Raw genomic sequence first — 15,468 nt, forward strand, 5'->3', positions numbered from 1 at the left:
ACAGCACACTACACACCAGAGCACACTACATAACAGAGTACACTACAGTACATACTAGCGCACACTAGATCACACTACATACTAGAGCACACTACAGTACATACTAGCGCACACTAGATCACACTACATACTAGAGCACACTACAGTACATACTAGCGCACACTAGATCACACTACATACTAGAGCACCCTACATACTAGAGTACACTACATATTAGTGCACACTGCATACTAGGGCACACTACATAATCACTAGAACACAACACAAACTAGAGCTCATTGCATACTAGAGCTCATTGCATACTAGAGCACATTACACACTAGAGCAGATTACATACTAGAGCACACTACACACTAGAGCACATTACACACTAGAGCACATTACACACTAGAGCACATTACATGCTAGAGCACAGTACATACTAAAACACTACACACTAGAGCACATTACACACTAGAGCACATTACACACTAGAGCACATTACACACTAGGGCACACTGCATACTAGGGCACAATACATAATCACTAGAGCACACCACATACTAGAGCACACCACATACTAGAGCTCTCTACATACTAGAGCACACTACACACTAGAGCACACTACACACTAGAGCACACTACACACCAGAGCACACTACACACTAGAGCACATTACACACTACAGCACACTACACACCAGAGCACACTACATAACAGAGTACACTACAGTACATACTAGCGCACACTAGATCACACTACATACTAGAGCACACTACAGTACATACTAGCGCACACTAGATCACACTACATACTAGAGCACACTACAGTACATACTAGCGCACACTAGATCACACTACATACTAGAGCACACTACAGTACATACTAGCGCACACTAGATCACACTACATACTAGAGCACCCTACATACTAGAGTACACTACATATTAGTGCACACTGCATACTAGGGCACACTACATAATCACTAGAACACAACACAAACTAGAGCTCATTGCATACTAGAGCTCATTGCATACTAGAGCACATTACACACTAGAGCAGATTACATACTAGAGCACACTACACACTAGAGCACATTACACACTAGAGCACATTACACACTAGAGCACATTACATACTAGGGCACACTACACACTAGAGCACATTACAAACTAGAGCACATTACATGCTAGAGCACAGTACATACTAAAACACTACACACTAGAGCACATTACACACTAGAGCACATTACATACTAGAGCACACTACATATTAGGGCACACTACATATTAGGGCACAATACATATTAGGGCACACTACATATTAGGGCACACTGCATACTATAGCTCCTTACACACTAGAGCACATTACACACTAGAGCATACTACACACTATAGCACACTACATACTAGAGCACATTGCATACTAGGGCACACTACACACTAGAGCACATTACATACTAGGGCACACTACATACTAGAGCACATTACATACTAGGGCACACTACACACTAGAGCACATTACACACTGGAGCATACTACACACTAGAGCACACTACACACTACAGCACACTACACATTAGAGCACACTACACACTAGAGCTCATTGCACACTGGAGCATACTACACACTTGAGCTCATTGCACACTAGAACACATTACATACTAGAGCACATTACATACTAGAGTACATTGCATACTAGAGCACAGTACACACTAGAGCATATTACACACTAGAGCTCATTGCACACTAGAACACATTACATACTAGAGCACATTACATACTAGAGTACATTGCATACTAGAGCACAGTACACACTAGAGCACATTACATACTAGAGCACACTACATACTAAAACACTACACACTAGAGCACATTACATATTTGAGCACACCACACAAATTACATACTAGAGCACACTACACACTAGAGCACACTACACACTAGAGCACACTACATACTAAAACACTACACACTAGAGCACATTACATATTTGAGCACACTACACACTAGAGCACATTACATACTAAAACACTGCATACTAGAGCACACTACATAATCACTAGAGCACAGTAAAAGAGCAATGAGTGCAGTACTTACTACAGGTTTCAGAGGGGTCCTTTGTTTGTAGGGTTTCTGCACAGCCTTCCCTGGAAAACACAACACAATACTAATGAATAACTGGAACTAATAGAATATATGTTACTAGCATTGGACCATAAGGAATATACAGTAAATATAAAACATGTGATCTGTGTGAGATGCTGACAGAGTCAATGCTGCATCAAATTTGGGCATTTAAAGGGGGAATGATTTGAACTATGGAAGGAAAGAGGGGAAGGGTTTAGGAGACGTACCACTCATGTTGGTGTTGTGGATGACTGGCTTGCTCCACACTCCGCTGCGTTCCTTGTTGTTGGGTCGGACACCAAACTCATAGGCCGTGTTGGGCTTAAGGCTGTCAATGACCGTGTCGCTTGCGGGGCATGTCTGGTAGGTCCACTTCCGGTTCCTCTCACGGTAGCGCACCGTGTAATTCCTGGGTCAACCCAGATAGAACACAACATTGTTCATTATCACACATTTTCATCAGTAGTATTAGAACATTGTGTATGCTGCAGTGACAAGTGTCAACAAACATAGAATTGAATAGAAATGTCAGAAATTCTGTGGTAACATGGATAATAAAGCATTATGATGGCACAGTTTCCTAGGATTGATTTGTAAGTTAAAACAATGGCTTGTTATGAAACTGTGAGAGTCTGTCCACCATTTTGTGTCAGTGACTGCCATGAAAGCAAAGCTGTAAGTTCTGGTATCCTGGTTGAGAAGTGTTGTGCAGGCCAGGGGCACAGGGCAGTGACAGCCATAACTGACATTAGAGAGTTTAAAAAGCCAGCAGGGACTGGGAGCAGAGTAGGGTGAGGTCAAGCTTTCCAATGTCTTTTCCAGGGGAAGTTTAGAGAAGTAGAGAAGAATGTGTCAATGAGTTGATGTGTAGGATGAGGATCACTCCAACCACTACTAAACAGCTGTGCCCTCGCCCACTGCTTTCCACTTCCACTCAGTAACCAGAAAGACTGGCAGACGATGTGTTGCAGTTCGACCACATGTTTAAAGCTGTCTGTTGTATATAATATGAGGTTGAGTTTGAGTGAAATCAGCTTTGTTTTTCTCAAGCTGTGAAAATAATTTTCTTACTGTGGTGTGACTCAGAGCATGAGGAACCAGCACCGGAACCTCTGTAGGTAGGTTGGGCTGTGTACCTGTACTGGCTCACTCTGCTGAGCGTGCATGTGTGTGCATGCGCTAACTCACCCGTCCTCCAGGCAGTCGTTCATGATGTTCCCCTCGTAAGGCGTCTTGAGGAAGGTTCCCCAGGACAGCAGCACGGAGGTGGGGGTCACGGACCCAATCACTAGGTGGAGGGGCTTCTCCAGGTTCACGTTGCCTGTGGAGTCACAGGGGTCAGTTCAAAGGTAAACCTCGTCAGATTGAAAGGAATGGGCATAAATTAGAAAAGAGTCAATGTAATTTATCATATTATTACTGGTAACACTTGAAGTTGGTGCATGTGCGGTACCTGTGCACTGTTTCTTCACATCATTGACTGGGATGGGCTGGACAGCGATCAGGTACTTGGGCTCGGCATCTGGAATAGAGTCAGGGAATAGCCTTGATCACAGAAGATTGTTAATTATTGTCTCTGAATTTGATCGTGTTTCAGGAGGCCCTCAATGGGGTTGAATTTGGACATTCTCAAATGTGACCTGACCGAACATTCCAGAAATGAATAGGGCAGGCTGTCTTTGACATCACACTGAGAGTGAAGTGTGTGTGTGTGTGTGTGCATCTACATGTGTGTAACACAGGAGGTTGCTGGCACCTTCATTTGAGAGGACGGGCTCGTGGTAATGGCTGGAGGGGAATGGGTGGAATGGTATCAAATACATCAAACACATGGCATTCCATTTGCTCTGTTCCAGCCATTATTCTGAGCCGTCCTCCCCACAGCAGCCTCCACTGGTGTGTAGGTGTGTGTGTTTTGGAGGGGTGTTGGAGTCTGCACAGATGTGTTCTCTGTCGGTGATGACATTAATCAAACCATGACTAAAACGTCAACATAACACACATGTGTGCGAGATGTGTGCGAGACCACTCTATAGTTTCTGGTCTGTAAGCCTCAAAGGCTCAAATCTTTGTATTCCTTTGGAAAACCTACATGGCATCATTCACATTTTGATTATGGTGTCAATGCCATGGGGAATGATCATGCAGTCATACATAACACACAAAACACACACGCCTCACCGATCTCTGTCTCGTAGGGCAGTCCGTTCTCTGGGAGTTGGATGAACTGTTTAGAGAACATGCTGCTGCCGTAGCCCAGGATGTAACCCTCCAGCTTGGTGTCAGCGTTCGGACGTACAAACTTCATCACGATGGTGTCGCCTGTAGCATTGATCCTCACCTTCATGTTCTGACGTCTCACTGTGGGAGAGGAGAGTGTTCAGTAAGGTCGGAATGGAGGGCACACACACACACATTGGGCACAATGAATGCCTTTCCTCTTACTCTACACACACAGACAGAGGCTGCTTTGAATTGGACCAATAATAGTCATAAGACTGGTTTTGATTACATAGACAATGGAAACAAATCAAATTGTATTAGTCACATGCACCGAAAACAACAGACCTTACAGTAGACCTTGCAGTCAAATGCTTACTTACGAGCCCCTAAGCAACAATGCAGTTAAAAAATATGAATAAGAATAAGAAATAAAAGGAACAAGTAATTTAAGAGCAGCAGTAAAATAACAACAGTGAGACTATATACTGTTACGGCTTGACATAAGGAAAACAGGTCAGGAACGTGACAACATGGGGATGACCGGTACAGAGTCAATGTGCGAGGGCACCAGTTAGTCGAGGTAATTGAGGTAATATGTACATTTAGGTAGAGTTATTAAAGTGACTATGCATAGATAATAACAGAGAGTAGCAGCGGAATGAAATAGGGTGTGGGGGAGGGCAATGCAAATAGTCCGGGTAGCCATTTGATTAGATGTTTAGGAGTCTCATGGCTTGGGGGTAGAAGCTGTTTAGAAGCCTCTTGGACCTAGACTTGGTGCTCCGGTACCGCTTGCCGTGTGGTAGCAGAGAGAACAGTCTATGACTAGGGTGGGTGAAGTCTTTGACAATTTTTAGGGCCTTCCTCTGACACCGCCTGGTGTAGAGGTCCTGGATAGCAGGTAGCTTGACCCCAGTGATGTACTGGGCCGTACGCACTACCCTCTGTAGTGCCATGTAATCGGAGGCCGAGCAATTGCCATACCAGGCAGTGACACAACTAGTCAGGATGCTCTCGATGGTGCAGCTGTAGAAACTTTTGAGGATCTGAGGACCACTGTCTTGGTGTGCTTGGACCATGTTAGTTTGTTGGTGATGTGGACAACAAGGAGCTTGAAGCTCTCAACCTGCTCCCCTACAGCCCCGTTATTGGGGGCGTGCTCGGTCCTCCTTTTCCTGTAGTCCACGATCATCACCTTTGTCTTGATCACGTTGAGGGAGAGGTTGTTGTCCTGGCACCACATGGGCAGGTCTCTGACCTCCTCCCTGTAGGCTGTCTCATCATTGTCGGTGATCAGGCCTACCACTGTTGTGTCATCGGCAAACTTAATGATGGTGTTGGAGTCGTGCCTGGCTGTGCAGTCATGAGTGAACAGGGAGTACAGGAGGGGACTGAGCATGCACTCCTGAGGGGCCACTTTGTTGAGGATCAGCATGGCGGATGTGTTGTTACCTACCCTTACCCCCTGAGGCGGCCTGTCAGGAAGTCCAGAATCCAGTTGCAGAGGGAGGTGTTTAGTCCCACGGTCTTTAGCTTAGTGATGAGCTTTGAGGGCACTATGGTGTTGAACGCTGAGCTGTAGTAAATTAATTGCATTCTCACATAGGTGTTCCTTTTGTCCAGGTGAGAAAGGGCAGTGTGGAGTGCAATAGAGATTGCATCATCTGTGGATCTGGTAGGGCGGTATGCAAATTGGAGTGGGGGTCTAGGGCTTCAGGGATAACGGTGTTGATGTGAGCCATGACCAGCCTTTCAAAGCACTTCATGGCTACAGACTTGAGTACTACGGGTCAGTAGTCATTTAGGCAGGTTACCTTAGTGTTCTTGGGCACAGGGACTATGGTGGTCTGCTTAAAACAAGTTGGTATTACAGACTCGGACAGGGAGAGGTTGAAAATGTCAGTGAAGACTCTTACCAGTTGGTCAGGGCATGCTCGCAGTACATGTCCTGGTAATCCAAATGTTGACCTGTTTAAAGGTCTTACTCATATCGGCTGCGGAGAGCATGATCACACAGTTGTGTGATGCATGTTTCAGTGTTATTTGCCTCGAAGCAAGCATAGAAGTAGTTTAGCTCAAAGCTAATTAAGCTAATTAACAAACCGAGGGATTGTGTTTATAATACCGCCCTAATGTGTTCAACGATACATCTCAGTAATCGATTACGCGCACACACACACACACACAGACACACACACACACACACACACACACACACACACACACACACACACACACACACACACACACACACAGACACAGACACAGACAGGCACACACAGACACAGACACAGACACACACACACACACACACACACACACACACACACACACACACACACACACACACACACACACACACAGACACACAGACACACACACACACACACACACACACACACACACACACACACACACACACACACACACACACACACACACACACACACACACAGTCTGCTGCCAAATATGTTGACATATCCTGCCAAAATCAACAGAGTTTGAACCCCCAAGACCACATGCCCTACACAAGGAGCTCAGAGAAAGAGGTTACACAGGGACAGAAACCATAGAGAGACAAAGACCCAAGCTGGACTACAGAGAAAACCCAGTGCAGGGGCAGAAGACTGGTTTCATTGGTGTTTACTGGTAGTGTAAACAGCAGTGTTAACTGGGTGAGAGACCTTTGGCCAGGACTGTGTTTGGTATGAGAGTTTAGGGAAGGATTTAAAGTGTCTGCCTCATTAGCACGTGAAGATAAACACAAAAACAGAGAGAAGTAAAGCAAAGGTGAGAGTGGCAAATATACAGTAAGTGGTCTGAGAGCAGAATTCTCAGACATTTTACTTCACTGTACAGCATGTGCATTCAGCGAACTGCAGCGAGATATCGAAGGGCAAACTAAAGAGTAAAATGCAAATTGTGGAACGTGCTTTTAAAAAAAAAATTGCACATACTGCCAGCAGACGCCAGAGACAAAGAGGTTGGGGAGAAATGAGGGGAAACCATGCTTTGATGACTAGACTCAGCCTTCGCCAACTGTGTGTTTCCTATCAAGACTGCATTTGTTTTGTTTCTCCCTCTACATTTCTGATGAAACAATGGGGGATTGGCTCTAGGTCTGGCTCCAATGAGAGGGGTTTCCAGTGTATGAAACATTAGGAAATGTCTGGCTGCATTTCTCCAACTCCAAAACAAGCAAACATTGGCTCAGTCCCCTAACAACCTGGTCCAAATCCCAACAGTTTGGCCGTTCTACAACAGGGACTTATCTGCATTTCCAGTCTAACATGACTGGAAGTTTATAAATAGACAGTATCATAACCCCAATCATCAATCTACATCAAAGGGAAACTGTTCACAACCAAGCCACCAGAATAGATAACAAGAAATTGGAATATTAGCCAATCATAACACAGATAGCTAAGGGAAGAAGAGGATTTTGGTATCGTCTTGGATATGAGGCAGAGAGGATTAGGAATGACAGATGAAATCTCCAACGACACAGAATGTTCAAACTGACCAAAGCTTTGTCACGGTTACATCTGACCTAGAGCTTGATGACCAAATTAATATCCAGAACCACAGTGGGGGTAAAATGTCAACTGGCAAGAGGAACCAGGAACTCAGAAAGCTTTGTGAACATCACCTCCGGCATTGCGCACGCACGCACGCACGCACGCACGCACGCACGCACGCACGCACGCACGCACGCACGCACGCACGCACACCTAGGGCTGTACTGAGGGCAGAGGCCAGCACACCTCTAGTTAGCCTGTTATTTGTAAAGAATAAATACTTCAGCTAAATGACATGTACCAACTGACTCTATGACCTTGCACTGATGAACCACAAAGACAACCAAACAACTCCAAACAATTGAGGTACAGTATGTGTAGTATATCTATCTGATGCTGTCTGGTCAGAAAGTGTCGCCCGTAGCGTTGAGCTAAGCTGTAAATGAAGATGTTGTGCATATGTTGTGATAAGGACACAGTGTGTGCAGTGTACTTCATGTTGTCTAGGACACACTATGTTCCAGATCTCAGCAGCATTGCTGATTGTTTTATTATGTCATGGATAAATAAATCATAAGGCCTTTCATAAATGTCAACTGAATGTTATTAGAAGGTGATAACCAACGCACATTTCCCAAATAGCTGCAGGGTTTGTCGGAGTGGTTGCTAAGAGGGAGGATCAGTGAGATATTTTGTTTTTATGGAGGAGCTATGGATGCAAGGACTGACCATCCATAATATCAAACGTTTGTTTGCATTTATTTTGTATACAAACATTGAAATGAAACAAGTTTACATTTTTGGTTCTGATGGGGTGCGACAGTTGAACTAAGCTCATGAAGCATTTATAAGTTAGATTCTAAAAGAATCAATGGGTATTTATCATTAATTTAAGCACGAACATGGATGTAGCAACTGCAGATTGACCCTTTAATTAACCTGTTGGGGATGGGGGCGCTGTTTAGACTATTTATGCTAATGTGGCTAATTTTTTAAACGGCTTCCCACAAAATCCTTGATCGTACAATATGCATATTATTATTATTATTGGATGGAAAACAGTCTATAGTTTCTATAGGAGTTGAAATTTTGTCTCTAAGTGGAACAGAGCCCATTCTACAGCAATTTCCCTGACATGGAGTCAGATTTGAGAAATGTTGGCCACTTTTCTGAAGTCAGTTAAAAGGGCACTGTCGTTGCTATGACTATACGGACACTTCTTACGTCTTCCCCTGGATGCCTTTACGTGATGACGATTCCAACGGGCTCGATTGCGCGTTCACAGGCCCTACAAATGAAAAAACTCTGAAGCTAGTCATTCTTTGGGAGCTGCGTAACGCGCGTGGAAGACACCGACCCTCTCCTGTTCCAAGCGTTAGTTTAGCCTGTTATATTTCTCCGGTCATCTTTTCACTCGTTATAGGAGTTACAAACATCACAAAGTAGTTAATTTAAAGCGTTTTATAGCAATTTATATCCGTTTAGTGCGATTTTGGGACATTTATTTTTGCAACGATGTGAAAAGTTGGGCACGCTTTTCAGTTCATCCCGAACGTAGTTGACATTTCCACATGGCAAGAGGACAGCTTTCCACCAAAAGACGATTTCTCCCAAGAAAGGATCCTTTGCCCAAGATACTGATGGAAGAACAGCTCAAGGTAGGACATTTTTATTATGATAAATCGTGTTTCTGTCGAAACATTTTAGTGGCTTAGGACGCCATGTTTTTTGACGTAGCTTCGCTTGGCGCAAACTGTATTGAAAAGTAAGGATAAATTAAAAAATGTAATAACGCAATTGTATTAAGAATTAAATTGTCTATCAATCCCTGTCCACCCTATATTTTTTAGTCACGTTTATGAGTATTTATGTATAAGAGTAGATCACTGTCTAAGTGGCGCAAGGACAAATTCTGACCAGCTGAGTTACATTTCACATTGTCTAACCATGATTTTGGTGGCTAAATATAAACATTTTCGATCAAACTGTATATGCATGTTGTAATGTGATGTTACAGGAGTGTCATCGGAAGAATTCTGAGAAGGTTAGTGAAAAAATTAATATCTTTTGGCGATGTTGACTTTTATCGCTCACTTTGGCTAGAATCAATGCTGGGCTGCTAATTGCTATGTGCTAAGCTAATATAACGATTTATTGTGTTTTCGCTGTAAGACACTTAGAAAATCTGAAATATTGTCTGTATTCACAGGATCTGTGTCTTTCGATTCGTGTATGCTGTGTATTTTTACGAAATGTTTGATGATTAGTAGTTAGGTAAACACGTTGCTCATTGTAATTATTCTAGTCCATTTGTGATGGTGGGTGCAATTGTAAACTATGCCATATACCTGAAATATGCACTTTTTTCTAACAAAACCTATCCCATACCATAAATATGTTATCAGACTGTCATCTAATGAGTTTTTTTGTTGGTTAGGGGCTATAAATATCTTAGTTTAGCCGAATTGGTGATGGCTACTGGTGTTGGTGGACAAATAAAAGATGGTGGATTATGCTAATGTGTTTTTAGGTAATAGATGTACATCTTTACATATTGTGTCTTCCCTGTAAAACATTTTAAAAATCGGAAATGTTGACTGGATTCATAAGATCTGTGTCTTTCATTAGCTGTATTGGACTTTAATGTGTGAAAGTTAAATATTTTAAAAAAATATTTTTTTTGAATTTCGCGGCACTGGTTTTTCAGTGGGGGGGGGGGGGGGTGCCGCTAGCGCCACGCTGATCCTAGACAGGTTAAACTTTAACAATCCTAAACTGAAATTCTGCCTTGCTCAAGAGATGCAAACTCAAACTCATACATGTGAATCACCACAAAAAGTGGACCAAAGGATCAGCCAAACTATGAAAACACAGCCAACACACTTAAAAGATACAATAAACACTTCCGAAATACTTCCACTCTGATCCCACTATTCCTCTTGGGCTGGGTTGCAGAACCTCCCTTGGACAGGAGACACTGAGCGGAAACATTGACTGGAGGCGATTGGATATCACGACGGCTATCTTGGCTCATCCCTGGTGATGGATGGTCCTCTTGAAGAGGGAGGAGGTCATTAGGCCTGTCAGAGGGTGAGCTCAGTGCTCTCGCTGCTATGAAAACTCACTCACTCCGCGGGTGTTTGTGTGTGTGTGTGTGTGTGTGTAGCTTTGGAATCAGCATTGTCACATTGTTGATTTAAATCTTGCTCTTTTGCCACCCAAACTAGGTCCTCTTGGCAGCTTGTTTTCTGCCCTCTGTCTTTCAATTTCTCTCCTCTCGTGTCCTATCATTCCTCTACTCCTTCCTCTCTTTGAAAGGCCATTGATTAATATTATCCCGCTGTGTGCACATACAGTACATAAAACACACATTCACACACTGCTAGGTAGGTTTTGTGTGCGTGGGGCTTTGTGGCTCTAGTTGATTTTATGCAGCTCTGCAGGTGTTTGGATCTTGCGTTTCTATCCTGGGAATGAGAAGGTGGAGAGGTGCAAGGGGACTTGGCTTCCCACGGCCAGCAAAGACAAGTTTTACGACTCTTGGTAACAGAGTCGGTTTCATTTAATTCAATGAAGTGTAAAAAATCTCTCTTGTCCATGCCAACTAGAAGAAACAGTGTTTGGAATGGTTCTGCCTCCAAACAAAAAGAGTCAACTTTGAGAAAAACAGAAACAGCTTGGTGGTAAAATGACAAGCATACCTCACCTGTCACAAAATTCCAATGCGGGATGGGGGAGAGGGGATTTGTTACGCTATAGTGGGCTCCACACCACTACACCACACCCTCGGCCATGGGCCAGCTCAGCCATGCTCCGGGTTCTCAGGGGGAGCTTTACCTCACAGCCCAGCTGGAGCAAGCCGTGCCTGGGCTAAGGCTCCCACGCTATCCCCTGCACTGGTCCCCCTGATCTCATACTATATCTCCCACATATGGCTGTTTTCTTTTCTCTGGTAGCAAAACTCAATTTCTCCCTTTCACTAACTCTCCCTCCCTTCATCTCTCCGGCACTCCATTGTTCTCTAATCATCCCTCCATCTTTCTAAACCTCTCTCGTCCATCCCTCCATCTCTCAGGCTGTTAGAGCACATACACCTAACATGCACAAAGAAGTATAAAGCACATCAACAAATTGATCCGGAGTCTGTATTTGAGGTCACTTCAGCCAGAGATAACTTGACGTAACATATTCCAACTAAGGACAGGGAACACATGCCAAAATGAAGAGCCACACCCACCTCTGGCAGACTTCCAAAGCAAACTCACGTTACACTCGTTCATCCAATCTCAATGTTATTGTCTGTAAGCCAACTTCAGCTAACAACACACTGTGGAACTGTCTGTAAGCCAATGTCACAGTTTTTCCACAGTGCTTACCCTTCTAACCGACTCCCCTCTGTAGTCTCACTCACTTAAAATCAGCTTTATTAGCATCAAAGTTTTCAAAGTGCCCAACTTTAATTCACAGAAAACAGTGTGGCGGCACTGTGGAGACATGGAAAACGGGAGCCAGAATTAAACTAAAACACACTGCGTGTATATATATATATAGTGTGTGTGTGTGTGTGTGTGTGTGCACGTGTGTGTGTGACCCTTGTGTATGCGGCAGAGCGGGTGTGGGTTAATGGGACAGCATGGCAGAGTTTCCCGTGACTGTTGTGAAAATCCTAATCAGAGTGATCCCTCAAAACAGGGCTGATTCCCATATTAAACAGATTCCATTTTATGGCCCCATTTAAAACATGTTTAAAAATAACTAACTGCTGAGACAGACAGACAGACAGACAGACAGACAGACAGACAGACAGACAGACAGACAGACAGATAAAAGTGAGAGGAGGGAGAGACAGATTTTATTATTTTTTTATTTTTATTTCACCTTTATTTATTTCACCTTTATAGATATAGAAAGAGACCCACAAATAACTTGAAAACAGATCAAATGTAGATAAACTCCCATATCTATTGGGTGAAATACCATAGTGTGTCATCACAGCAGCAAGATTTGCCACAAGAAAAGGGCAACCAGTGAAGAAACAACCCCATTGGAAATACAACCCATATTTATGTTTATTTATTTTCCCTTTTGTACTTTAACTATTTGCACATCATTACAACACTGTACAGCCATAATATGACATTTTAAATGCCTCTATTTCTTTGTAATGTCTACTGTTCTATCTATTTCACTTGAATTTCAAATAATTAAACTGCAATAAAAACACATTTTCTGTCTCAAAGGTGAGACAAGCACCTGGCACACTTCTGGACAAGCTCATGGCACATTCTAACAAGGGCCAAACTACCAACAACCCTGACCTGTACCTGGAAACACTTTCATTAGTGCAGACTGAACACTATTAGCAGCAGCAGAGAGGAAGAGGCAAAGCGAGAGGTTTCACTAATGCCAAAATCTGTCCAAAATAAGCCCAATGTATTTCTATGGGCTTAATATGCAGACCTAAGCTTGTCGGCTGCCTTTCTGCCATTAGGACAACGACTACCATTGTTAGGACGGAGACATGAGCATCTCGTCATTATATACAGATCTCTGGCAGCAGTTAACCTCTCTCATCCTCGCCTGCCCACCTTGTTTCATAGAAATGGGACAAACTCACGTGGCTCATAAAAACAGCACAAGCACAATTTTGGACATGGCCTGTTGTGAATTGGAAAACCTTGCTCCAGGTCAACTAAAGACAGTCCATCCATTTTCAGCATGATGTACAGTAGACCTACAGTAGTGTAGTGTATTTGACATTGTAGCACAATAGGGCAAACTTTATGAGGAACCGGGGTGCATGCTTCTAGGCACACATCAGATTCACTGGCCTTCCTGGCAATGTGTGACAAGGTAACGGCCACCTGTGGTTGTCACGGCAACACCTGCAGGACATACCATCCAACATATAATAACAATTGCGTACCATTCATCATGCTGCATAGTATGCAGAATCCTATACCACAACCACATAGCATGAAAATGAAATCGTCACCCTGGTTTGGACCATGTAATGGAGCAAAAGTTTCATAACATTGGGCATAGTTTCAGCGGAAGGATTTTAATATCAGCCACTTGCCAGTTTCAGATTCAACACAGCAATAATGTCTAGCAATATTATCTGAACCCATAACCACTACAGGATTCATCTAAACTGTCTACTACGAATTAACTGTGTCTGATCGTGATAAGATAATACTGTACAGTTTGGTGCAACAATTCTTCATGAACCTGAGCAGTCAGCATCATCAAATGCATTGCAATCATATAATGTGCATGGGTGTCCACATTTCATTCAACTGCATGTACACATGCATTTCATTCACATTTTATTTATATAATCTGAGGCTAACCTTCTTTGCAAAACTCAATAGCCTATAATTTGCATGACATAATTCCCATAACAACATATATTCATGCTATGTGATGTAAAGTGGACTCCTGATAAGTGCATATTGTATAACTGCAAGCTCTGCATTGGCGTTCTTCAGTTCTAATTCAAGTCTTTTTCATTGTGTTGTATCTGCATGCTCCAGTTTGTACAAGCAAAGCAATTCCATTAACATTGCATTTCTTAGGAGTTGACTGTAAAGGTTTTAGACGGCAATGATGGTGATACAGATGTCACCTACCTCTGCTTCTCCGAGCCGTGGACGAGCCGGCCAGTGCAATCCCGACGATGAAAAGGAGGAAGAGGAAGATGAGGAAGGTGTGTGAGAGCTGCATGGTGGTAGGTGATCTGCAGCAGTCTCAGGTACAAAGGACTGGCTGGTGGCTCTCACTAGATGCAGTTGACTGAAGACTTAATAATCTCAGTTCAGAACTAAGAGGAGGACTAAGGTGAGCTACTGGACTACAGTATTGGAGAACTTTCACAGAGTAAATATCAACCAATCCTGCACTAGTTCACAGACTGAGCCTTGTACATGACTAGAACAGTAGAACTAGGATAGTAGAACTAGGATAGTAAAGTAATTATCCTAGTTTTCTGTGAGTTATGCTGACTCTGGTGGCTGGACTACTTCTCTGAGCTGGTGGGTCTCAGGACTAGTGCAGCACACTGGACAGGCTCTGGCTGAGGCTGTGTCTGAGGCAGAAAGGCTTGATGCTCTGGGGCTCTGTGCTGTGCTCCGAGATGCAGGGAGACCAGCCTGCAGCATCTATACCTACAGAGGGAGGGGACAGACGGAGGCGGACACACCCCCTTTCTGTTTTTCTCGCTCCCTCTCTCACCCACATAGAATTGCGCTCTTTAACTTGGTGTCACACCCACTCTCGCTCTCTCTTCGGTCTCTCTGGCCCTTTCTTTTTCTCTCTTTCGTTCTCTTTCGTGTTCTCTCTCTCATCCCCCCCTTTCATTCTTTCTCTTTTTCCATTTGTTTTTTTCTGCAATGGCAGTCTTTTCCATCCCTAAGGCCCTTGCTGATTTTTCATTGCACTTATTCTCTCTCTCTTTCCTTCCTTTCTTTCTTTCTCTCCTTCCTTTCATATCCCTCACTCTACCACTCGTTACCGCTCTCTTCATTTAGCCCAAAGGGATGTAAGAGTCTCTTGCAAAAATGGAGGTATGAGGAAAATTTGAAAAGCGGGGTGTCCCACAAGTCCAATATTCAAGAGTCT

General features: G+C 43.5%; 1 protein-coding gene across 3 annotated transcripts in view; it reads right to left on the minus strand.

Annotated features, from left to right (window-relative positions):
* LOC129816777 (target of Nesh-SH3-like) overlaps positions 1–14,967 on the minus strand; it is a 46,466-nt gene extending 31,499 nt beyond the window's left edge. For all 3 annotated transcript variants that reach the window (XM_055871660.1, XM_055871659.1, XM_055871658.1), the window contains exons 1-6: positions 14,481–14,967; positions 4,289–4,468; positions 3,561–3,629; positions 3,296–3,428; positions 2,335–2,516; positions 2,078–2,127 (exon numbers count right to left, since the gene is read on the minus strand). In XM_055871660.1, coding sequence (XP_055727635.1) covers positions 2,078–2,127; positions 2,335–2,516; positions 3,296–3,428; positions 3,561–3,629; positions 4,289–4,468; positions 14,481–14,574 — 708 coding nt within the window. In that variant the 5' untranslated portion in view covers positions 14,575–14,967. The remainder of the gene's footprint in view (positions 1–2,077; positions 2,128–2,334; positions 2,517–3,295; positions 3,429–3,560; positions 3,630–4,288; positions 4,469–14,480) is intronic.
* Positions 14,968–15,468: the final 501 nt, after the last annotated feature.

This window comes from Salvelinus fontinalis, chromosome 19, assembly GCF_029448725.1.
Source record: "Salvelinus fontinalis isolate EN_2023a chromosome 19, ASM2944872v1, whole genome shotgun sequence".
Lineage (NCBI taxonomy): Eukaryota > Metazoa > Chordata > Actinopteri > Salmoniformes > Salmonidae > Salvelinus > Salvelinus fontinalis.